The sequence below is a fragment of the Danio aesculapii genome, chromosome 3, assembly GCF_903798145.1.
Source record: "Danio aesculapii chromosome 3, fDanAes4.1, whole genome shotgun sequence".
Taxonomy (NCBI): Eukaryota; Metazoa; Chordata; class Actinopteri; order Cypriniformes; family Danionidae; genus Danio; species Danio aesculapii.
Window position 1 is genome coordinate 11,650,669 of NC_079437.1, and position 27,874 is coordinate 11,678,542.

The window sequence follows — 27,874 nt, forward strand, 5'->3', positions numbered from 1 at the left end:
TTTAGGCTGATTAAGCCACCAATCCTATTATTAACGGATGCATTTTGTTGCATGTAAGCGCTAAAGCCAATGCTATAAAGAGTGTGATTCATTCATTTTGCTTCAGCTTAGTCCCTTATTAATCTAAGGTCCCCGTCTTGGCGTGGGTTTACTCCGGGTGCTCCGGTTTCCCCGACAGTCAAAAGACATGCGCTATAGGTGAATTGCATAAACTAAATTGTCCGTAGTGTATAAGTGTGAATGTGACAGTGGATGGGTGTTTCCCAGTACTGGGTTGTGGCTGGAAGGGCATCTGCTGTGTAAAACATATGCTGGAATAGTTGCCGATTCATTACACTGTGGTGACCCCTGATAAATAAAGGACTATACCAGAGAAGAATGAATGAATGTTCTTCTGGAATATAAGACATCTGAACATTACAATAGAGACCAAAAAGGGTTTGACAGCTCAAGCATCCAAAAATGGTTCAAAAGTGTTAAAAGGGGGTCCATATTTCATGAAAATCTTGTAATCTTGTAAACTTTTCACAGATTTAATGCATTCTTACTGATAGAAAGCATTCATTACGTTCCAAAATGATCAATGATGGCAGATTTTGAGTTGCAGTGTAAATGTTATCTCAAAAGCATAGCTAGATCTGCTTATTAAATTTAGGGACAATTACAAATCCATATTCAGTTTTTTTTAAGATTTATACCATTTTGAGGGTCTGAAGTTTTGCTATTTGGGGGTCTGATATTTTGTTTTCCAGATTCATGCCATTTTGGGTGTCTTATATTTCAATCCTTCTGAAAAAAAAAGTAATTTTGACAATGTTATCATCTGTACATGAAACTTATACTGAAAAACATGCACATTGATGCCATGTAAACAGACCCTTAAAGGGATAGTTCGCCCCAAAATTTAACTTTACTCCCTATTTATGTGAGCAAATATATATTTATTTGATTCCAAACCATCTGTTGAAGAAAGCTAAAATCATTTACTTCCATGGTGGGAAAAACAAATACTATGGAGGTCAGTGGTGTTCAACAGAAGCAAAAGGAGTTTTCATTTTTGGGTGTACTATTTTGGGTCCCTTTAAACTGATTACGTTAACATATATGAGGTGTACTATGAGGGATAACATCATTTTAAAAATGTGTCTTGTTTATCATGGTCCTTATCCTCTGGTGTTTTATCTTGACTTTTATCTGCGTGGCCCAATCCGTCTTGTAAATCTGCATTGCTGGTGTTGTTACACTGGCAAAACATGTTTTTGGGGGAGGAAGTGGTGTCGCAAGTGCTTGGGAATTTGGTCTAATTGATTCAACATGCTCAGCTAGGGGTCACGCAGCTACGAGGGGGGCGGCGAAACTCGACACCAGCCTGTGCACATGCTTTCAGCTCCACAAATTGAATGTTCGGGGAAAAGACTCAAATGAAACACATCACTGAATGGTTGGTTTTTGTTTTGGAGTAACTTTTTTTGGAATCACAGTCAGCCCAAAAACAAGAGGATCACTTTGTGTGCAGGAAATGCAGTAATAGTTTACAATAAGGTTGCGTTAGTTACATCCATATACTTGCATCCACATTCATATGTTTTTGCTTTTCAGTCACGTCGTGGCATTTGATTGTTTTTGAATGTTTGTCTTGTGATTGAATAATGCGCAGGTTAGTGTATATGCAATTATTTATTTTTGTTTCTATCAGCTTTACGTTTTTGACTGGTGCCATCTTGTGACAATAATGCGCAGGTTAGTGTATACTCCATCAGCTGTTTTCGTTTCTGTCAGCTTTACGTTTTTGACTGTTTGGCGCCATCTTGTGACTGAATAATGCACAGGTTAGTGTATACTCCATCAGCTGTTTTAATCTCTGTCAGCTTTGCATTTTTGACTATTTGGCGCCATCTTGTGACTGAATAATGTGCAGGTTAGTGTATACTCCATCAACTGGTTTTGTTTCTGTCAGCTTTGTTTTTGACTGTTTGGCGCCATCTTGTGACTGAATAATGTGCAGGTTAGTGTATACTCCATCAGCTGTTTTCATTTCTGTCAGCTTTACGTTTTTGACTGTTTGGCGCCATCTTGTGACTGAATAACGCGCAGGTTAGTGTATACTCCATCAGCTGTTTTCGTTTCTGTCAGCTTTACGTTTTTGACTGTTTGGCGCCATCTTGTGACTGAATAATCCGCAGGTTAGTGTATACTCCATCAGCTGGTTTTGTTTCTGTCAGCTTTGTTTTTGACTGTTTGGCGCCATCTTGTGACTGAATAATGTGCAGGTTAGTGTATACTCCATCAGCTGGTTTTGTTTCTGTCAGCTGATCGTTTTTGACTGTTTAGTGCCATCTTGTGACTGAATAATATGCAGGTTAGTGTATACTCCATCAGCTGTTTTCGTTTCTGTCAGCTTTACGTTTTTGACTGTTTGGCGCCATCTTGTGACTGAATAATGCACAGGTTAGTGTATACTCCATCAGCTGTTTTAATCTCTGTCAGCTTTGCATTTTTGACTATTTGGCGCCATCTTGTGACTGAATAATGCGCAGGTTAGTGTATACTCCATCAACTGGTTTTGTTTCTGTCAGCTTTGTTTTTGACTGTTTGGCGCCATCTTGTGACTGAATAATGTGCAGGTTAGTGTATACTCCATCAGCTGTTTTCATTTCTGTCAGCTTTACGTTTTTGACTGTTTGGCGCCATCTTGTGACTGAATAACGCGCAGGTTAGTGTATACTCCATCAGCTGTTTTCGTTTCTGTCAGCTTTACGTTTTTGACTGTTTGGCGCCATCTTGTGACTGAATAATCCGCAGGTTAGTGTATACTCCATCAGCTGGTTTTGTTTCTGTCAGCTTTGTTTTTGACTGTTTGGCGCCATCTTGTGACTGAATAATGTGCAGGTTAGTGTATACTCCATCAGCTGGTTTTGTTTCTGTCAGCTGATCGTTTTTGACTGTTTAGTGCCATCTTGTGACTGAATAATATGCAGGTTAGTGTATACTCCATCAGCTGTTTTTGTTTTTGTCAGCTTTACGTTTTTGACTGTTTGGCGCCCTCTTGTGACTGAATAACGCGCAGGTTAGTGTATACTCCATCAGCTGTTTTCATTTCTGTCAGCTTTGCATTTTTGATTGTTTGGCGCCATCTTGTTTCTGAATAATGCGCAGGTTAGTGTATACTCCATCAGCGGTTTTAATCTCTGTCAGCTTTGCGTTTTTGATTGTTTGGTGCCATCTTGTGACTGAATAATGTGCAGGTTAAGGTATACTCCATCAGCTTCGTTTCTGTCAGCTCTGTGTTTAATTAAAGAAATAATAATCTATTTTTTAAGTTTTGTGGCAAATAGCCTTGTATTAAGCAGGATAAAGTACATCCATTACGGTTGTTTTCACAGGATAAAGTCAGTTTTATTCATCAGTTTTATTCAAAGGTGTTCTGCGAGCTTTACTCTGCAATTTACTTTATTCATAACTTACCTAATGAAAACTTAAATATAAGGTGTGACCGGAAAAATTCATATGATGTGGAAAATTGAGTTGATATATGTGCACGTTTCCAGTCTCCTGCTGACTTTGCTCTGTGTTTGTTTCCTGCTGGTGTGGATCTTTGGGGCCGTGGGGCCTCCTGTATTCGGGGCCTCTGGTCGTGTTAACGGCTGCTGTCTGTGCTGTGCTGATAACATGGGTGTGGAACAGTACAGCATCATCAGCACACACAAACATGCTTTCAGAAAGTGAGAAGAGCTTTTATATGGCAAATACAGCAAACACACACACTCAATAACACTCAGAGTTAGAGAAGGGAATCAGACAGATTTGCTTCATAATGAGTTTATTAATGTGAGCCACTGGTAATGGTAGGGCTGATGAAATGATGAAATGAAATCGTATGGATAAAATAAAAGGTCTGTCTTTTGATTTTATGCTATTTCTTTTATTTGTGGGGTCACAAAATACATTGTTCACTGTAATTCCTTTTTATCAATTATTTGACTGCAATATTACATGCTATTACAGTGATGCAGACAGAAACATGAGTAACAATTATTGTAATAGAATTACAGCAATTTTTTTTACTGTTGAACATGTAATCATTCATTTTTTTAAATATTCTATTAATATGTTTTTCCTATTTCTACATTTTTATTAGGACATTTTCCCTTGAAATTTCAAATATAGTAAGAAATAGGATCACATGTGAATGGGTATATTTCTGAGTATACACTCACTTGCTTTCCTTCGGCTCAGTCACTGATTTGTCAGAGGTTGCCACCGCAAAATGAACTGGCAATTATTCTGGCATATGTTTTACACAGTCAGAGAAGTTTTACATTTTATCCTGGCTCTTCCATGATGTATAATGGCGTTTGATAGCGACTTTTATTTTTAATCATGAGTAAAATTTATTAATTTGACTGGGAATCAGACTACGCTGGTTGTGCTCTACTGAGTGTGTTAGATTCACTAAAAGAATCATCTTATTATGGTCATTTGATTGACAATCTGCAGCTCTAGTTGCACTACTTTGGTTGTTTTTTTTGGTTCTCTGAAAAAAAAGAACAAAGAACAAACTCATTTAAGTAATTCAAGTAATTTGTTCAAAATTCAGACAGTGCCAATTTTGCCAGTGTTTTGATTCACTGAGAGAATCAGCTCTTTCTCATTCTCATTCAGTCATTTGTTGAGGAATCCGACTGCACTGCTTGCACTTTATGATTTTGATGAACTAAAAACTCAATTTTGATTGATTATTTAATTTCATTTCATTAGTCATTTATTTCGAATCGTGCTACACTAGCTGTGCTATATATGATTTTGATTCACTAAAAGAATCAATTCATTATAGTCGTTTGATTGAGAAGTTTTAGGAACAACAAATAATAACTTGACTTCTAGTTGATCATTTGCTATCAGAAGTGGCTTATATGAAAGGCAAAGGCTTCTGGATTACGCTAATTTGACCAAAATAAAATATGATCATGCCTTGATTTTTAATGGTTTAATTAGGACAGTAGCGTCTGACTTTGCTTAGACAAAAGTCTTGTCACTTAACAGAAATAATGTACAGAATAGAATATAAAGTCATGGTGCAGTGGAAAAAGAATGAATATTGTGTATGACTCCAATGAGCTTTGAGGACTGCATCCATACATCTCTGCAATGACTCAAATCACTTATTAAAGTCATCTGGAATGGCAAAGAAAGCGTTCTTGCAGGACTCCCAGAGTTCATCAAGACTCTTTGGATTCATCTTCAATGCCTCCTCCTTCATCTTACCCCAGACATGCTCAATAATGTTCATGTCTGGTGACTGGGCTGGCTAATTCTGGAGCACCTTGACCTTCTTTGCTTTCAGGAACTTTGATGTGGAGGCTGAAGTATGAGAAGGAGCGCTATCCTGCTGAAGAAGTTGTCCTCTCCTGTAATTTGTAATGGGCAGCACAAATGTCTTGATACCTCAGGCTGTTGATGTTGCCACTCTGCAGATCTCACACGTCCCTATACTGAATGTGACCCCAAACCTTGATTTTCCCCACACCAAACTTGACTGATTTCTGTGAGAATCTTGAGTCCATATAGCCTCCAATAGGTCTTCTGCAGTATTTATGATGATTGGGATGCAGTTCAGCAGATGATTCATCGAAGAAGAAAAAAACTGCACTAGATGTTGCTGTTTTTTTATTCACTAAAAGGAATCAACTTAGTCATGTGTTGAATTCAGATGACAATATTTTTCTTTTTTTTTTACTCACTCTTTTTGGTTCACTAAAAGAATCATCTCAGTCATTTGATTAGGTCTCAGGCAGCTCTAGTTGCTCTGTATTGGATGTTGTTGTTGTTGTTGTTTTTGATTCTCTAAGAGAAATCGACTGATTAGATTCATTTGTTCAAAATTCAGACTATGACAATATTTTTTACTCACTGTTTTTGATTCACTTAAAGAATTATCTCATTAGAGTCATTTGATTGAAAATCAGGCAGCTCTAGTTGTTCTGTACTAGATGTTGTTGTTTATTTGTCATTTGTTCAATATTTAGACTACAATAATTTTTGTCTTTTTTTTTTTACTCGTTTTTTGATCAACTAAAAGAATCATCTCATTCGAGTCATTTGATTGGGAATCAGGCTGTTACAGTCCCTCAGTATTGGATGTTGTTGTTGTTTTTGGTTCACTAACACCAATCGACTCATTAGAGTCACTTGTTAAAAATTCTGACCATGCCACTGTTTTTTTTTCAACTGAATGTGTTTAATTCACTAATAAATTCAGCTTATTAAAGTAATTTGTTCAGGAGTCAGACTGCACTGCGTTCACTGTATTATTATGATTAATTAAAAAAAAGTATTGATTCATTAGAGTCATTTGTTTGGAATCAGACTGCATTATCTGTGCAATTATAAATGTTTTGATTCACTAAAAGAATCATCTCATTAGAGTCATTTGATTGAGAATCAGGCAGCTGTAGTTGCTCTGTACTGGATTTTGCTCTTGTCTTTGCTCTTAGGGGTCATTTGTTCAAAATTCAAATTACACCAATTTATTTTTTTTATTCACTGTTTTTGATTCGCTAAAAGAATCATCTCATTAGAGTCGTTTAATTGGGAATCAGGCAGCTCTAGTTTTACTGAATGGTGTTTTTTTTATTCACTAAAAGGAATCGACTCAGTAATTTGTTCAAAATTCAGACAAAAACAATATTTTTCTTTTTTTTTTAACTCACTCTTTTTGGTTCACTAAAAGAATCATCTCATTAGAGTCATTTGATTGGGTCTCAGGCAGCTCTAGTTGCTCTATACTGGATGTCGTTGTTGTTGTTTTATTTAAATAAAAGAATAAACTCTTTAGAGTCATTTGTTCAAAATTCAGACTACTACATTATTTTTTTATTTTTTACTCAGTTTTTGATTCACTAAAGGAATTAGCTCATTAGAGTCATTTATTTGGGAATCAGGCAGCTCTAGTATTACTGTACTAGATGTTGTTGTTGTTGTTGTTGTTGTTGTTGTTGTTATTGTTATTGTATAAATAAAAAAAATCAACTCATTAGAGTCATTTGATCAAAATTCTATTTTTTTTTTTGGTTTTTTTATTCACTGTTTTTGGTTCACTAAAAGAATCATCTCATTAGAGTCATTTGATTAGGAATCAGGTAGCTCTAGTTGTGCTGGATGGTGTTGTTTTTTGATTCACTAAAAGGAATCGACTCATTAGAGTAATTTGTTCAAAATTCAGACTACGACAATAGTTTTTCTTTTTTTTAACTCAGTTTTTGATTCACTAAAAGAATCAGCTCATTAGAGTCATTTATTTGGGAATCATGCAGCTCTAGTTGCGTTGTACTAGATGTTGTTGTTGTTGTTTAAATAAAAAGAATCAACTCATTAGAGTCATTTGATCATAATTCAGACTATGCCAATAGTTTACCTCATGTAGTTTTTTTGTTGTACTGAATGTGTTTGATTCAGTAATACAACAGTAATAAAATCAGCATTTGTTCAGGAGTCAGACCTAACTGTCTTCAAAAACTGTTTTTATTAAATTTTATTTTTTATTTATTTTATTAAAAAAGTTTTTATTGACTAAAAAGAATCAACTCTTAGTAGACTCATATCTTCTAGAACTGCTTCTTAAGAAACACTTGATCTATCAGAATAAAAACTGCTTCTAGATCAGGTGATCTTGCAATTGTTATTTTTGTTAGTTTCATGAAGCACACGACCTGTTTGAGGTCTGAGTGTGTCGTTCATTCATGCTGTGCTCTGTTTTGCTGTCAGTGCCCCACCAGAGAAAGGGTTAATACCAGTCACGTGTCAGAAATCCCAGAGGTCCCAGTGTCAATAATTCAGAAGCATCTGTATCATTTTACAAGCCCATGCTTTCAAACACAAAGCCGGCGTCTTATTGGGACAGGAAGTTTGAGGAATGCATTGACTTGCATCTGTTGCTCTCCCCAACTGTTTTCCCACATTTATTCAGGATCTGAGAGCTGGATTGACAGGAAGAGAGCTGAGGGTGTGACAATGGAAACACACTGACACCGATGGTTCAGCAGGGAGGTTTATTTGTGGCCCATAAAGCCGTATGGAGGTATTTAGATGAGTGGAAGTGATGGGAACAGAGAGATGCTTGTTCTTCCCACTCGTCCCAGACTCCTCTCTGTTCCTCATAACAGCAGTTGTTCTCTTAGAGGTCGGCGAGGTTCAGTTGGTGGGATGGATGTTGTGTTATTGTGTCGGACGCTCCTGAATTCATTGGTAAAAATGTCTTAGTTGAGTTCAAAATTATTAGCCCATTTGGTCTTTTTCAAACATTTCTCCAGTGATATTTAATGGAGCAAAGAATTTTGCACAGTATTTCCGATAATATTTCTTCTTCTGCAGAAAGTCTTGTTTTATTATGGCTAGATTAAAAGCTGTTTTAATTTTTTTTAAAGCATTTTAAGGTCAATATTGTTCGCCCCTTCAAGCAATATTTGTTTTTCGATAGTCTACAGAACAAACCATCATTATACAATGACTTGCCTAATTACCCTAGTTAAGCCTTTAAATATCACTTTAAGCTGAATACTAGTGTCTTAAAATATCCAGTCAAATATTATGTAGTGTCATCATGACAAAGATAACAGAAATCTGTTATAAGAACTTGGTGACCGCAGTAACGTCACCCCCAAACTGTTCAACTTTTCTATACAGACAGTGGTGATCCAGAAGAGAACTTCGTTAACAGAAATCAGCTAAAGCTAATAAATCCCTGACATTTTTGTCACTTTGCTGATCTTCAAACTATCGCTAAAATGAGCTATAGTTTTCTCTCTGTCCAATGACAGTGCGCATTTCATTTACAAGCAAAAGATGGTTTAGCTCGACTGGAGGCAATAGTTGACTGGTTGCTCCCACGTGTGGACTGTCCAATGGCATTTTTTAACTCGGTTTATTTTCAACTAATTTTCAAAGCATGTGGCAAACAGAGAGAGAAAAGCATTTGTCAAATGCCTTTTTAAAAAGCTATTTAAATTGTGCATTTAAAGACCCCCTATTATGGGTTTTTGAAAATGACCTTCCATGCAGTGTCTAACACAGCTCTAAGTGAAGTGAAATATCCAGCTAAGGCTTACAGTGCATCCGGAAAGTATTCATAGCGATTCATTTTTTTTATGTTACAGCCTTATTCCAAAATGGACTAAACCCATTTATTTCCTCAACATTCTACACACAATACCTCATAATGACAATGTGAAATAAGACTTTTTGAAAGTGTTACAAAATTATTAAAAGTAAAAACCTGAAAAATCACATGTTCATAAGTATTCACAGCCTTTGCTCAATACTTTGTTGATGCACCTTTGGCAGCAGTTACAACCTCAAGTCTTTTTGAATATGATGCCACAAGCTTGGCACACCTGTGTTTGGGAATTTTTGCCCATTCCTCTTTGCAGTACCTCTCAAGATCTATCAGGTTGTATGGGAAGCGACAGTGTACAGCCATATTCAGATCTCTCCAGAGATGTTCAATAGGATTTAGGTCTGGGCATTGGCTGGGCCACTCAATGACATTCACTGAGTTGGTGTGAAGCCACTACATTGATATTTTGGCGGTGTGCTTTGGATAATTGTCCTGCTGGAAGATGAACCGTCGCCCCAGTCTGAGGTCAGGAGCACTCTGAAGCGGGTTTTCGTTCAGGATGTCTCTGTACATTGCTGCATTCATCTTTCCCTCTATCCTGACTAGTCTTCCAGTCCCTGCTGCTGAAAACCATCCCCACAGCATGATGCTGCCACCACCATGCTTCACTGTAGGGATGGTGATGAGCGGTGCTTGGTTTTCTCCAAACGTAACGCCTGGCATTCACTCCAAAGAGTTCAGTTTTAGTCTCATCAGACCAGAGAATTTAGTTTCTAATGGTCTGAGAGTCCTTCAGATGCCTTTTGGCAAATTCCAGGTGGGGAGTGGCGTCCCTCTGGCCACTCTACCATACAGGCCTGATTGGTGGATTGCTGCACAGGTGGTTGTCCTTCTGTAAGGTTCTCCTCTCTCCACAGAAGTAGGAGGCCACTGTGCTCATTGGAACTTTCAGAGCAGCAGAAATTTTTCTGTAACCTTCCCCAGCCTTGTGTTTTGGAGATCTACAGACAATTCCTTTGTCTTCATGCTTGGTTAAATTAATGAAATATATAGTCTGAATGTACTTATTTTTGAAGGAATAATCCATGATAATACATTCATCATTCATTCATTAATATTTTGACTCAGTATAATGTTTGCTACTGTAAGTTCCTGGTATAGTATGATTTGAAGCCCAGTGCTTTCAGTTATGCTGTAATCTGTTTTAGCTCTCAACAGTGTGCCTTTGTTGCTCTGTCGTCTCCAGATCATCTTACACACGACTGTCAGTCAATTACTCTCATCCCAACAAACAGGTCAAACCACAGTGAGTGAACACAGACAATGAAAACATCCACATGTCTGGAAGCAGCTCTTCTGTACTGTAAAAATGTCGTTTTGAGAAGTACAAAAGCAAGATTCACTTGTCCAAGCATACTGAAATAGATTGTGTGAGCCAGGTCTAAATTAGACACATATATTTAGCAATTATAGGAATAAAACTTCCGTATTAGATAAAGGTGTATGTTTTATTCGTATGGAAATGCTAAAATATTAGTGAAATTTTATTTAAATACACTGCTGTGAAATTGAACCGGTCGAATTTCACTGCAGAGGTGAATCAGCCAATCAGCTGTTTCTGTGATTAAGGGTAACTCCGCCTATTCATGACTTTTAACTCAAACTAGTGCATATAATGGCTTGTTGGTATCATGTTTATATCCCTTAGTTTTAAAGGTTGAATTGTCGAGATTTATTTTATAATGATAATATTATAATATTAAATAATTAAATTAATTAGATTAAATATTTTATTGTGAATAAAGAGTGAATGGGTGGCACGGTGGCTCAGTGGTTAGCACTGCTCCCTCACAGCAAGAAGGTCACTGATTTAAGTCCCGGTTAAGTCAGTTGCCATTTCTGTGTAGAGTTTGCATGTTTTCCCTGTGTTGGCGTGGGTTTCCTCCTGGTGCTCCGGTTTCCTCCACAGTCCAAAAACATGCGCTATGAATGAATTGAATTGACTAAATTGACCGTAGTGTATAAGAGTGTATGGATGTTTCCCAGTACTGGGTTGCAGCTGAAAGGGCATTCGAAATGGAATATTTGGCGGTTCATTCCATTCTGGTGACCCCTGATAAGAAAGGGACTTAGCCAAAAGAAAACGAATGAATGAATAAGGAGTGAATTTATGCATATACGAATGTAAGTCGAAGACAAATATTTAAAATGACCTGTTGTTATTATTACTAAACAATAAAAGAAATCATACATTTTTAGCATGATTTACTGAAGACGTTCACTAAAATGTCATTTAGTGTAATGATATAATAAGTTTATATAGCCAAAAATATTCCTAGACATATTTAGATCTATAAGATTGTTTATATAAATAGTTATTATTTGTGTAAAATGTATTTATTATAGATTATTTGTGTAAAAGTATGTTACTCTCTGTGTTTTGACACTGAATGAAGATGGAACATTGTTGCACATTTATTTTTACATTTTTATATTTCACAAATGTCATTTGTAACTTTGAACCTTAAGATATAGACTTGTATTTACCATCCATAGAAAAATAAAATACTTTTGGTACTTTAATTAGATACATAATATCAAAAATTAACCCATGGAATCTTTTGTAAGCAATAAAATATATAATAACGGTTTAGTTTGTATAAAACATAGATATGCACAACGCAGGCTCACTGTAAATATGTGCCTCAGACTACATTTTCGTGATGCTTAAAATACGTTGCTCTTGAAACATTTCATTGCACGTTTCAGATGACAAATCCACTAGAGGACGCTGTCAACATTCATGCAAATCTGATATGTGTTACTTAGGGTACGTTTTGTTGTATGATTTAGATATGCGTTCTTCTTATAAACGTCCAGCAGAAGGCGGAGCTTGATCAACAAGCGAACCACCAAGCTAAACCCTCACCAATAGTATTTTCAGAAGCAAACAAAAGAGAAAAGACCACTGCTACCACATAGAATTACATTAATTTTGCATTACTTTTATTTATTTTTTGTGTGGAACCATCTCGAACCCGAGTGCTCTGCAGTATAACACCATACAAAGTGAGGTACTGAGAAAACCGACCATGCCAGAAAAAGTTGTCCATATGCAGATAGAGAGGTGACGCAAACCTATTCGAAAAATCTTCGACATTAAGTTGTTTCGTGGTATTTATTATGTGTTGTTCAAAGAACTTCATGAAAGTAATACTTTATTTATTAATAATGTTTTCTTATAAATATCATTATTGTGAAAAGGAACCAAAGTTGTTGGTGTCATACTTCATACTGCCCCCTAGTGTTCATTTTACCTACAAAACTGCACTCAGTGAGCCTGTGTTGCACATGCATTCATCATAAAGGGCAATCTCATATTTCTAATATTCTTTTAGTGTCTTCTGTTCTGGTCTTTAATGGACATTTGGTGAGTGAATAGTTCTTTGCTGTAACACTAATGTTTGTTTTTGCAGTCAGTCTTCTGGAAATGGTAGAATTTGTTGCGCTATCCTGTTCCTAATGGACTCTCCGATAGGACCTTAACCTTCGACCTTCACTGTCATTAGAGCCTCTTCTCATAAAAACAGCTCTTCGCACAGCTCCTTGACTTTAATGATGATGTTTTCTTTTTTGCTGTTCTCAGGAGTGACTGCATGCAGTTTTGGTACTAATAAATAGAGCATGCTTTAACTAGGACATTTCCCTTTCAGTTTGGTCATATGCAGACTTTCATCTGCTATGATTTAGAGTACTTTCATTGTAAATTAAGGCATTTAATTCATTACATAAACCCTCTGGAGTCTAAGAGGGTGTTGGGACTATTGTGGCCTTTGGATATGCTCTGACATTTGTGCTTATTTCTTCTACTTATAAAATATCATTGGCTAACATGTACAAGGATACAATGATATGCAGGCCCGGATTAAGAATTTAGAGGCCCCTGGGCACATTCTTGTTGGGCCCCCTACCCCAGCTGCACCCCTATAGTTAAATTAAAAAATAAGAACAATATAATATTTTTAAATAAAATGAATCTATAATGTATAAAAATAAATGATATATAGTACATATATTTATAGTCTACACAGATTTTACTTATTTTTAAAGCATTTAAAGCACACTTTGATAAAAAAAATACTAATAAAATGAATGAAAATTAATGGTTTTAGTATACTTGTTGAAGTTCACTGAAGCAGTACTACAAATATATATATTCAAGAGTATTCGTTGTAAATACAAATTAGTTATATTAAGATGTCACCACAATTTAACAGCAGGTGGAAAATAACTTAAATAATTAAATAGTATTAGATTTAAAAGAACTATTTAGATGCTGTTTATACACAAATAAAGTAAGCTAAACCTTATTAAATCCCCATGAGCCACTTGTCACTTTATATCACATTCTCATTATTTTTATTTTTAAATAAAAATATTTGCTTTCTATTAAAAATAAACATGGGAAAAAAAAGAAGAATTAGTTTATCAGATGCTGGATTCGAACCGGTTGATGATCGATGACGTCAAAACATCTTGCTATGCGCTTTACGAGCTACGCCACTCAAAGTGCTGTTAATTGCGCTCTTTAGTTATGATCTCTAGTTAATCGTTTAAATAGCTTATTCCAACAAGGTGCGCTATTTGCATTTAGCCTAAATAGACACTCCAAAATCTGCATTTTTTTACCCCATCGCAGGGGCCCCAAATGCGCACGGGCCCCTGGGCATGTGCCCATAATGCCCATTGGTTAATTTGGCCCTGATGATATGCAACAAAGATGGATGTATATGCTTGCATCAAAAAATAATAAAGATTATGTGTGGTTAGTGTGTTTTAGGGAAATAAAAGTCAAGAAAAAGCCCCCTCCCCTCAAAAAAACTACACACTAAATATTTCTGAATAACATCTTTGAAGAAATAGTCTAGTTGGCTAGAATATTTACTACAAAATCATGTGAAAATCCATATTTTTTATATTTCTGAAGCAAGAATACAATATTTTATATTCTGTAAACCCCTTTTTTGATCACAAGGGGGCTATCCAAGAGAAGGGCCGCACATATTTATTAGATTCGTGCCTTGGGAGACCAAAATAACCTCCCCAGTCAATGCTAATGTTGGACAGGGCACGCTTCTGCATACTCAAAGCACTTTACCAATTTTGGGGGAATCTCCTCAAGCACCTTAAAATAATACTGCAAGAAGGGACATCAAAATATATAATTCTTATTTTTTGGAGACTACTACTACTTATTTATTATGAATGATTTATCTGTGGACATTTTATTTCTAAATCTGTCCTCCTTAATCTAATAAAACCTCCCAATTCTCTCTTCTCTGATTGGTATTAACAGCCATGTCCACCAATAGCAAACCACAGCCATCCAGTCAAGCCCTACATTTGTTCTAGAGTGTTTTGCTAATGATTCATGAGCAGAAATGTATTAATTAAATGTTAGATGTTTGTTTAAATATCAAATATGTGCAAAACATAATCGAGGTGCTTGACATTTTTTCTTCATGTGTCAGATGTGTAGGAATATGTTAAATCACTTAACCTGCGTAGAAATTCCTTTTAAATGCACTAATTAATTACGATGATTGTCATGAATTATTGTGGTTTCTATGGTGATGGGGGTTATTATTTTCGCTCGTGTTTGAGCAGGCTGATAATGCGGTGCTTTCTGTTCTTCTGATGACCTTGCTCTCGATTTTCCAGGTGAACTCTATTGTCAAACACAGTCCTTTATGGCGCTTTTGTGTGAATTTTTTTACAACCTCCGTCTTGGATGAATGGCAGATTTTGTGGCTTGTGTCTTGTTAGATGGCTGTGGCAGATTGTGCACATTTTATTGAGGGCATTCTCATATATTTAAAGTAAAATTGTTGAATTTGTTGAGAAAGCAACAAAATTACACCCACATGCAATTCATTTTGTGTTATTATTATGATTTGTGTATTGTTTGAGCATTTGGATTAATAATCAGGGGCCCGGTTGCACCAGTAGTGCAAACAGCTTAGTTGTGACACAAGTTACACATTACAAGTTGAGTGTTGCACCATTGATATTAGTTTATATTTAACTCTAATGTCGAGTTCAGACTGCATGATTTTAGCCCAGATTTTGACTCGCCGGCAGGTTTTGAGAAATCGCCGACAAATGCCTAAAATCACAGGCAAATTGGTGATTACGTGAGTAACAATCACACAGTGTGAACTATCAAAGACGTAATCTGAGAGAATCCCCAATGAGTTGGCATGCTAAATATCTGGAGCTGTCGGCAATACAAAATCCTGCCATGTGAAATGTGTTCTGATTGAAAATAACATTGGCGATCACCTACAGCCAATCAGAGAGCAGCATCCACTAGTATGGGTATCTGCTGGCCAGCAGGAGGTCTAGGTAGAAGTTAAAAGTGCTTCTTTTCAGTCTATTTGGACCCACAAAATGGAGGAAAAACTAGTGAAAATTTGGCAGCAGTACTTGGTTTGTTTGACATGTCACCTGAGCAGTACCACAACAAAAAGTTGAATAGAAATTGCTAATTGCCATCAAAAGCCAGGTGAGCAAAATAAGTACATTTTCTACCCCACTAAAGGCTTCTTTCTTATTATGTAGTTAATAATAAAAGATATACTACGTGACCTCACGTTGTTTCCATGTCACTTCTCGCGTGAGACAAAGTTGTCGGTCATTCTCCAATTGTAAAGTCATGCAGTGTGTGTAAAAGTTGCAAAGTTGTAAAGTCATGCAGTACCGATCCAAGCTACACTGTAAACACAGCACCGACAAAATACTACCCATGCAGTGTGTAGACATCCGTGACACGACTACTTTGAAAATCATGCAGGCTGAACTCAGCATAAATGTAACTTCCGGAAGCCTCTGAGCATGTATAATGGTAGAAAAGAGTTGACCGCAAGATTACATTACGCTGATGAGCTCACGATCGATATCGAAGAACCACAAACTCTCACTTCCTTCATCTCCATCTGCTCTTCATGACAGAAAAGTGAATTTGTTTTAAAGAGTGTTTTATTTTGTTAGTGTATAGCTCAATTAAAATAAGACCTCCTTCATGACTGAGTTTAGGCTATTGCAATTATTTTAAGTTCAATGTTTTGATTTAGTTTTTAGTTTTAGTTCATTTTTAATTTATTCACATTTCAGACAATTTTTTCAATTGAACAATTTAAGGCCCGATTGGGTTTTACATCATTCAGTGCATCTAGGCCCACACAGAATCTGCAAATTCTGCAGATTTTTAGCCCATCATTGATTCTGTTTATTTGTGTAAATGTGTGTAAATTTATGTTTATTCATTTTTAAAATTAATTTCAGTAATTTTATTGACTAATATGAACATTTTCATATGATTAATTTACAATGCAGTTTGTACAGTAATATTTTCCCTCTTTTAGTAGATATATTATATGAGAGACTTGCTTTGTTTACCAAATAAAGTGGATCTAATTGGATTTGCATTTTAAACATTAAATAAAAGTTTTAAATTATATATTATTTTTTATTTCATATATTAAGTTTTTAGTTATGATTCTCCTAAAATCATTCCACATAAATCCGCAGAGTGGAAATTCATCTTTGACTTCACCACACAACCACATCAGCGTTCACATTACACACATCACAGAAAAAACAGGCAACACAAATACATTCAATGTCATCACATTTAAAAACTCACATTTAAAACCCTGTACATACTTAAAACCCAATATTTATAATTCTAATGGCACTCGGCACAACGGATATTTGAAACACATTTTTCTTTACTTGAGGTTGTCTAAAACGTCTTTTTGATGGCAAGAGCTGAAATGTTATATTTAAGGGATGGGAACAGTCTTCAATAATGACGTGTGCTTTCTGTTTAATTCTCATTTAATACATTTCATTTGGTTGTCTTTGTTCTTTACCTACAATTTCAATGGCAATTTTTACTACTCGACACAGTTTTGCTTTTCCTTAATTGGCAACGGTCCATACCATGTGTAACGGAGGCCAGCTAGTAAGTGCTGTGCAGGTAAACCTCACTCCTCTGACCTCCAAAGGTGCTCTAGCGACATATGCTAGAGGCCATGCTCTTTAGCCTGCTTGTTAGAGCAACCAACTCCCATGCGGAAGGTCGCCAGTTCGATCCCAGCCCGGAGCGGGTTGGGTGGTGTTGGACCGGCGGGGTTACACATGCAATCATGTTAACTCACAACACTTTCATCCAAGTTCTTGTATACTTATTGTACTAACAACGTTCTGTTTTGGTCTTAAAGCTCTAATCTGTTAACATGGACTCTGAAAATAAACGGGGACTTCCACGATGAACAGACACATGAAGCCGGCTTGTCATAGCAGAAAGGATGATAGTCAGCCTTCAGTGTCCTCTTTTGTAACAACCTCATTCTGAATAAACAATGCAGTTTACATGCTTTGTCCTTGTTACAGTATTCATTCAGATAAATCTAAACTAATTTCTGAGGTTCAGACAACTCAGAATTGTTGTTAAGAATGTCTGTTAACTGCACACGTATTAAAAAACAGTCAGATTTAAATTGGGCCCATAATTACAGTTAATGTATCAGACCAGGTTGGGCTCGGACACAAGGTGCACAGGCTTGGGTAGTGTCAGGTTTTATTTTCTGGGCCCGATCTAAGCTCTAAATTGTACCTTTAAAGGGGACCTATTATGCATCTTTTTACAAGATATAAAATAAGAGTCCCTAGAGTGTGTATGTGAAGTTTCAGCTCAAAATAGCACACAAATTATGTTTTATAACTTGCCCTTTTTAAGCTTTGATCCAAACTGTGCAGTTTTTGGTGATTGTCGCTTTAAATTTAAATGAGATTGCACTCCCAGCCCTATTTTGAAAAAAAGGTGGAGCTAAAAATGCCTATGTGTTAGTATTGATGTTATTCTACAATGTGGAAGTGCGCTTGTTTTTACCAACCTTTGATTTAGAACTCCCAATTCAGTTTCCTATGGAAGAAATGACTAGGAATAATAAATGGCAGAAAACGGTCAAACTACTCGCTCTACAGACAGGTGTGTTCATGACTATACATAAAAAGTAGAATAATATAATAAGTAAATATCAGTTTGCAGCATCAAGCAGCAAAACGAGCTGTTTTTAACATCTAAAAATCAAAGTGAACGAGACAGGAAGTCTTGAACCAAAAAGATTCAAATGACTGCGCTCGCTCGCTCGTACATGAAGAATAAGGTCAATAGCAGCAGATTCAAAAAGACTGCTTCTCACTAAGGGCTGTCTATGCTAATGAGGGAGAGATAATCACCAATGGGCAGGGGTTTTCCCCTCTGATGACATATACAATGGGAGAATGTCATTCAAAGTGTTTCTGCAGACTCTTTTAATCAAATGTGATTATAAAAAACTGAATTAATAAATATTTACCATTAGTGGCTGGCTATTTTCACATACTGTTGCCACACAACTGTGTTTAAACACATTATAAAAGTGATTTTTGCATAATAGGTCTCCATTAGGTGCAAAAGTGTACCTATAGTTTTGCAGTTTGTCAGGTGTGTCAGAAAAGCAAGTGAATAAATAAATAAGTGAATAAAATATAAGCTAGCAAATGAATACACTGTTTGAGTAATTCATGTGTGATCGGCAAAAGTTCACTTTCATAATTAGGTGGCGTTGTGTTCATATCTGACATAAACCATACCGCACTTTTCAGATAGACTCGGGTATGGTTTGTAAGTGTACTCCTGAGTTCAGAAGACAGCATTCACATTAACTAAACAAACTGATCTCAAACATTGTGAAACACTGTTGAATGTCAAACAAACCTAGTTGCATCCCAATAACTCAGCCCCTGCCCTAGTGAATCGCTAGTCTTTAGTGAACTCTGTTTGGCTCCTGTACTAGTAGGCGGGGCTTCATTCACCATATTGACCGTTACACTTTTCCCCGTAAAAACTATACGAGTGACATGTCATGTCTTGTGTAATCTATAGTCTTTGGCAATGCTGAGTGTGCTTAAATCTCACTTAAGCTGAATATTAGTATCTTGACAAATATCTAGTCAAATAATATTTACTGTGATCATGGCAAAGACAAAAGAATTCAGTTATAAGAAATTAATTATTAAAAATATTATGTTTAGAAATGTGCTGAAAAAAATCTCTCCGTTAAACAGAAATTGAGGGGAAAATATATAAGGAGGCTCATGATTCAGGACGACTTCTAATTTTGACTTCAACTGTATATGTATGAGCATATTGAAATATGTCTGTATTTCTTCTTTGACAGGATGTTCAGCCCTCATCAGAGTCCTCGACGCGGGATCCGTCTGAGCTTGCCCCGAGGCTTTGTTTCCTGGTTCGCTCCGACACAGGTTACGGCTTTAATCTGCACAGTGAGAAGTCTAAACCGGGCCAGTACATTCGGGCCCTGGACCCTGGATCGCCCGCTGACCGTGCTGGACTTAAACCACAGGACAGACTTATAGAGGTCAGACCACAACAACACACATATTCTCATCCAACCATATCTTAAAACTGAAACTAGAAAAAAAGTTTCCTTTTGCTCTCCATATGCACCACACACTTTCTTATAAACACTCCATGTTTCTAGAAAACAAAGCGATGCTGAGTGTGCTTCACACAGGTGCGGGCAGTTGTGAAACCGCCTGTAGGTAACACACTCTTTCCCTCTTCCTCTCCATGTTGCACCAGACACTTTCCTATAAAGACTACAAAGGACTCAATAATAAACCTGCTTAACTAACTTGTCATAGAATCTTTCTGTCATTCTGTCTGTCTATCTATCTATATACACTACCTGACAAAAGTCTTGTCGTCGATCCCAGTTGTAAGAGTCACAAATAATAACTTGACTTCTAGTTGATCATTTGGAAAAGTGGCAGAAGGTCTTTCTGCTGAATCATTTGTAGAACTGCATCCCAATCATCACTAATACTGCAGAAGACCTACTGGAACCCACATGGACCCAATATTCTCACAGAAATCAGTCAAGTTTGGTGAAGGAAAAATCATGGTTTGGGGTCACATTCAGTATTGGGGCGTGCGAGAGATCTTCAGAGTGGATAGCAACATCAACGGCCTGAAGGATCAAGACATTTGTGCTGCCCATTACATTACAAACCACAGGAGAGAGCAAATTCTATAGCAAGATATACTCATACTTCAGCCTCCACATCAAGTTCCTGAAAGCAAAGAAGGTCATGGTTCTCCAGGATTGGCCAGCCCAATCACCAGACATTAACATTATTGAGCTTGTCTGGGGTTAGATGAAGGAGGAGGCATTGAAGATAAATCCAAAGAGTCTTGATGAACTCTGGGAGTCCTGCAAGAATGCTTTCTTTGGTTTGTTCTTTAGACAATCGAAAAAAATAAGGGGGCTAATAATATTGATCTCAAATGGGTTTTTTAAAAAATAAAAACAGCTTTATTTTCTCCTGAAGAAAAAAGTATTATACAGTAGGAAGTAGGGATGGGTACCAAAACTCTACTTTATCGGTCTCTGTGCTACATTATAAAAGAGCGAAGTATCGATAAGCTTTGACATTAACGGTTCTGCTATCGGTACTGGATAATTATTGCTGAATAAACATTACTCACAGTAGCATAATTTAACTGACCTAACTTTTCTAATTTGCGATATTTGATATACGTCTGCACAGTTGGCAATCTCACGTGAGAAATGCTCGTGTTTTCCGGCGAGCGCGTCAAGTATAAAAGACTTCACAGTTCTCGCCTGTGCGCGCACACTTAGTGGAGGCTCACACTAAGCGCACACACATAGCTTGTGACACAAACACAGCTCGTAAGCTTGCGGTGTGAACCAAACGGTTGTATTTCCTGAGTGGACACCGACAATGTCCGTTGCAACAAACGCAACAAGTTGTTTTCTTGTATAAGAGGAAACTCAAGCAATCTGGCTGGAGTGAAAGTAGCTTTCAAAAGTGCATTAACTGCAGAAAGACAATGAAAAGTTTTCGAGTGCCTAGCTAAACATAATCCACACTGTTATGCTAGCCGCCAATCACATAAGGTCTCTCTAAATTAGTATCATATTAATAGTTTAATAAACGCATTCGGTTAGATTGAAAACAGTATTTTTTCTGCAATATAGCCTCAATAATCTTAACATTAAAAATGCTTTTACATTAGCTGTATTTGCAAATAAAGCATATGACTGGCCTAATAATAAACTACGTTTATTAAGAAATTTTAACAATAGCTTATTTTTACATTGTTTACCCCCAAAACACCGTTAACTCATTTATATGAATGTGTTAATGAAAATCTTAAACTTTATCTGATTATTTAACTGCATTATGGAACTCAAAGAGGGTCTTTCAGCTGCACTTTCTTCTTAAACAAGAAAGATCACGACTTCTGCCAGACTTCTACCAGAATGGTTATAAACTGAGAGCCATTTTCCTTCAACCATTCTACATTCTTTTACAGGAAAATGTTTATTTATTTGTTTTACAATGATTGGTTTTATTTACATTAAAAACGTAGTAATAAAATAAAGTGTTGTTAATTCTGTTCAATTTGGGGTTTTTTTTTTCATAAAATAAAAAAACACTACACAAAGTACTGATAAGAGAACCGTTCAAAAGTACCGAACCGATAAGTGGTATCGATAAAAGTAGTAATACCGTTAAAAACTTAACATTACCCATCCCTAGTAGGAAATACTGTGAAAAATTCTGTGCTCTGTTAAACACCATTTGAGAATATGAAGAAGAAGAAAATCACTTGAGGGCTATAATTTTGACTTCAACTGTATATGTAAGTGCGTGTACTGTAAGTGATGCTAAAGTGAAATTATACATGGTAATTGAAATCTACACACTAAGACTACAAAAGTACTTTATGGAAAAAGTCTAAAATCTCAGAACCGACATGTGCAATTAAAAAATAGCAGTGTTTTCTCTGCAGGGTCGGCCTTAAACCGATTTAAGCTGTTTCTTGATAACAGGCCGCTATCATATTTCTATAATGTGCATCAAAATACAGCGTGATGATGCAAGATATACACCCACGCTGTCTAAATTCACACTCATGCTGATCATCCATCATATTCAGATGCATGTGGGTGCGGTTGATATGATGATGACTCGCGCTAAATATTTCTGAGTCAAGCTAAATAACATACTGCTGCACTACTTTGGAGATCAGGAGAGCTGAATACAACACAGGAATAACACGGCGTTCACATAACCTACATTAATCATAAACATGGCGAGTGTGTGATTAGATTAGCTCAATTTAATAATGCAAATGAGGAAGAAAGTTATGAATCAGAACATACAGGTTTTTATTTTAGGAAATCATGGATATAGCAATATAATATTCGCTAAATATATGCTAATTTCAGTAGATCATGTAGTGTCGAGTTTCACCATAAAATCACAAACAGTTTTTTTTTAATATTCAGATATTTTAAATGTGTTTTATATAATTCAATAATGTAAAATATATATTATAAATACGATGGGTTGTGTTTATATAATATTATAATTATATATTTAATAGATTTAATAGTCACTATTTCCTTTAAAAATATTTATTTTTTAATATTTAATGTGTATTTTTGTATTGTGTATTTTTGTATTGTGGTTTTAATGACACATTAAAGGGCAACTATGGTAAAAAATCTACTTTTCAAGCTGTTTGGACAGGACATATGTGCATGTATGGTGTATAGAACGTCATATTGGGGTGATATAAGCACACCCAGTGCTTTTTTTTCAATTTTACAACATAAAAAAACGGTGGACCAATTGGAGCGGTTTTCAGATTGACCGCAACTTTATGTAGGAGAGCGGTCCCCCCACCCACCAATATTGATTGACAGGCGTGTCATCATATCCTCAGTTTGTTGATTCACGTCCGCCATTTTCAGCGTGAGTCGAAGCGATATCACTAAAGGAACACCCTAGCTCTATTTTTAGATGCAAGGCTCATTGGGCTCAACACAAGAGCAATATTCTCCACATTATCGCTCTAATCGGAATTATTGGTTGTATCTTTAGGTAGGTTTGCAAACATGTGTACTTCTCATTGAGTCTACCTTATACTTCAGCCGTTTGCATTTCTCGCGATCACAGAAGCTCCCTGTGATCTTAACTAGGTGCTGCTGTACCTGACGCTGCGCCATGCATTTTAGAATTCTAAACATAGGTTACACACAACGGCGCGATGATTCGGGACACTTCATGTTTCTGCCGCGCCACAGAGAGTGTCTGGTGTGCCGTGTCGCGGCTTCAAGCGGTGCATCCGGTGCCTCAGTCAAGGTTAATTCCAGTGTGCGTGGTTATTAGTCTCGGTGTACAAGCTCGGCACTTGAAACTAGCACACAGTTGGCTGTAAAACTGTACAAAGACACAAATGATTTTGTACTCTCTGCTTGGTCTGTGTCCGAGTCGTATATGTACGACTGATTGCTGATCCTCTCACTCCTGCTCCTTCTCTCAATCTGCCTGTCTCTGTTGCAAACGCAGAGTGGGTGAGCTCATGGCTCCGCCCCCTTGTTACGTTGGGCGGGAAGCCGAAACTAATCTACATGTGAAGCAACACACCCCTAAATCAGCGACCTGTGGACACGCCCCCAACATGACACTTTTTAACACATTATAATAAAAAAATCTGAATAGTGTTTTAAACTGAACCTAAACTGGCACACTCAGAAGAACCATAATATTATTATTAAATCATAAAAAAGAGGCAAACTATGGGGCCCTTTAATGACAAGGATGATCACATTTGTAATATAATGTTATTTATAATAATATATATTTACTTGATATTTGACCCTTATGTTAAATATATGCAAATAAACAAAGATGAGAAACAATGTTTAGTACACATATAGCTACTTCATATTGCTAGAAAATATATACAAATATATTATTATACGGAAAAATAAATTATAAATACTAAAAATGGAGGTTAACTCTGCATATATGTTTATAATGTTTTTATAATATGTAATATAGTAGACTTTATGTTATGCATTTTAATAATATGTTGTCTTGTCATTTGAGAATGTATTCATAAATAAATACAATACACTACCTGACAAAAGTCATGTCGTCGATCCCAGTTGTAAGAGCAACAATAAATAAACTTGACTTCTAGTTGATCATTTTGACAAGGTGGCAGAAAGTAGATTTTTCTGCTGAATCAATCTGTTGAAACTGCATCAAAATCCATCACAAATACTGCAGAAGACTACTGAAACCTGCATGAACACAAGATTTTCATAGTTTGGTGAAGGAAAAAATCATGGGTTTGGGGTCACATTCACTATGGAGGCGTGAGAGAGATCTGCAGAGTGGATGGCAACATCAACAGCCTGAGGTATCAAGACATTTGTGCTTCAGCAGGATAGCGCTCCTGCTTATACTTCAGCCTCCACATCAAAGTTCCTGAAAGCAAAGAAAGTCATAGTGCTCCAGAATTGGCCAGCCCAGTCACCAGACATGAATATTATTGACATGTCTGGGGAAAAAATGGAAGGAGGAGGCATTGAAGATGAATCTAAAGAATCTTGATGAACTCTGGGAGTCCTGCAAGAACGCTTTCTTTGCCATTCCAGATGACTTTATTAATAAGTGATTTGAGTCATTGCAGAGATGTATGGATGCAGTCCTCCAAGCTCATGGGAGTCATACACAATATTCATTCTTTTTCCACTGCACCATGACTTTATATTCAATGCTGTGCATTATTTCTGTTAAGTAACAAGACGTTTGTCTAAGCAAAGTCAGACCTTACTGTCCTAATTAAATCATTAAAATCAAGGCATGACCATATTTTATTTAGCTAAAATAGGCGTAATCTAGAGGTCTTTGCCTTTCGTATAAGCCACTTTTGATACCAAATAATCAACTGAGAAGTCAAGTTATTTGTTGTTCCTAAAACATGGATAGGCCGACAAGACTTTTGTCAGATGTGTTTGGTAATTAAACAATTTAGATTTTTTTTAAGGCAAATTTGTTTAGATTTATATTTCATATTTGTAATACAGATATGTTTCACAGTTTATATATGATTAAAATCTACATCATTTAAATGAATAATTTTTTATTTAAAAATACATATTTAAAATATCTTTGTTTTAAATATATTGAATTATAACTTTTCAAGTATTGTATTACAGTAACGAGCAACTTAACAAAAAGCTAAAATGTGCTTAATTGACATAATATTATAATGTTGCTGAACAGTCCACATATTCCTTAACCAAAACATCTATTTCTGTTGATATTTTAGTGAAATTGTTGCCCGCTTTTGTGATTCCTCTTGTGGAGTCTGTCAAACTTTCTCTGTCATGTCTCTGAACTAAAGAGTGTGAGTTTTGGGAGTCAGACACCTGAAACCTGCAGCAGGACACTTTAATATTTGATGGTGCTCAGTTGAACGGGGCACACGCTCCATCTGTCCCAAGCACAAACACTTCAGCAGAAGGCCAGCGCTGCGTCTACCAAACCCTGCTTTTGTTTTGATTGATTCTGCTGTCATTTCGCTAAAATGTCTTCAGCGTCTCTCCTCTGTTTAGCGGATCGGCATTTAAAGGGACGGTACACTCAAAAACATGAAACAGTTCACTCACTATTTACCTTCCCTCAAGTTGTTTAAAAAACCTTCATTAGTTTCTTTTGTTCTGTTGAACACAAAATAAGAAAACCCGGTAACCATTGACTTCCATAGTAGGAAAAGCAAATACTATGGAAGTCAATGGTTACCGATTCCCAACATTTTTCAAAAATGTCTTCTTTTTGTCCAACAAGAAATGAATTCATACGGGTTTTGGAGCAAGAAAGGTTGAGTAGATTTCATTTTGGGTGAACTATCCCTTTAAATCTAACAGCTAAAACGTGTTGCTAAGTAACGGAGAGCAGGGCTGCGGACGGGTTTATCATGGCATAAATCAGGCTTTTACATATGATTAAAGCCTCTGAGGCAGAAGTGAGGATCAGCTTAGATTAATCTGCTGATTAAAATATTTACAGATGAAGCATCATAGCTGTACTTTTACTTTGATGCCTATCACAATATTACATAAAAATATATAAAATATGTCATGGGGAAAATTGGTTTGTACTGGAATTTATTTTAAAAACTTTGACTAAAATACTTCTTTAAAATTTTTTTACAGACATTAAAATGCTTCAAAAACAAGGTACTCATATTAATTATGAAAATTATGAGTGCGTATATTAAAAAAGTAACATGGTGTATGCTCATGAGTAGAAGCATAATATAAAAAACAGTATGTACAGTTGAAGTAAAAATTATTAGTTAATTAATTAATTCTGTCGAAAATATAGCTTAAAGGGACTTATAATTTTGACCTAAAATGGGTGTTTAAAAAACTAAAAACTGCTTTAATTTCTAGCCGAAATAAAACTAATAAGACTTTCTCCAGCAGAAAAAAAATATTATCAGACATACTGTGAAAATTTCCGTGCTCTGTTAAAACATCATTTGGGAAATATTTAAAAAGAAAAAATTCAAAGGGGGCAAATAATTCTGACTTCAACTGTATATATAATAAATGTATGGTTTACTTGTGTGTGTATTTGGTATTTATTCATTCGATATTTATACTTGTATTTTTATATACTTATTAATGTACTTTATTATCTTCAAAAATAAATATATAAGTCCATAAATATTTGGACATTGACACAATTCTAACATTTTTGGCGCTATACACCAAATAATCGACTGTGAAATTAAACAAACAAGATTTTGCTTTAACTGCAGACTGTCAGCTTTAACTTGAGCGTATTTACAAAATCAGGTGAACGCTGTTAGGAATTACACAGTTTGCATTTGTGCATCCCACTAGTTAAGGGTCCAAAATTAATAGGACAATTGGCTTCTAAGCTGTTCTATGGGCAGGTGTGTGTTATTCCCTCGTTATCCAAATTACAAAAAGCTGATAAAGGGTCAGAGTTCATTTCAAGTGAGCTATTTTGCATTTGGAATCTGTTACTATCCAACTCTCAAGATGAGATCCAAAGAGCTGTCACTATCAGTCAAGCAAGCCATCATTCGGCTGAAAAACAAAACAAATCTATCAGAGAGATAGCAAAAACATCAGGTGTGGCCAAAAACAACTGTTTGAACATTCTTTAAAAGAAAGAACGCACCAAGTGAGCTCAGCAACACCAAAAGACCTGGAAGACCACAGAAAAACAACTGCGGTGAACGACCGAAGAATTAATTTTCCTGGTGAGGAAAAACACCCTTCACATCAAGTGGACAGATCAAGAAACACTCTTCAGGAGGTAGATGTATGTGTGTCAGTCAACAATCAAGAGAATACTACACCGGAGTGAATACAGAGGGTTCAGCACAAGATGTAACCATTTCGTGAGCCTCAAAAACAGGAAGGCTAGATTACAGATCTAAAAAAGCCTTCACAGTGCTGGAACACCCTAATAGACCGAGATCAAGATCAACTTGTACCAGAGTGATGGGAAGAGAACATTATGGAGAAGGAAAGGAATGGCTCATGATCCCTAGCAGTGACATGGTGTAGGCATGTATGGCTGTCAAGGGAACTGGTTCTTTTGTATTTATTGACGATGTGACTGCTGACAAAAGCAGCAGAATGAATTCTGAAGTGTTTCAGGCAATATTTTCTGCTCCTATTAAGCCAAATACTTCATAACACATTGGACAACGCTGTACGGTGCCGATAGAGAACGACCCAAAGCATACTGCAAAGCAAC

At 36.3% G+C, this 27,874-nt stretch overlaps 1 protein-coding gene across 1 annotated transcript in view; it reads left to right on the top strand.

Moving 5' to 3' along the window:
- The window catches only part of LOC130220878 (Na(+)/H(+) exchange regulatory cofactor NHE-RF2), a 74,012-nt gene that overhangs the window by 38,170 nt on the left and 7,968 nt on the right, over positions 1-27,874 (top strand). The window contains 1 exon segment of the mRNA XM_056453138.1: positions 19,402-19,602. Within this exon segment, the coding sequence (XP_056309113.1) occupies positions 19,402-19,602 (201 nt within the window).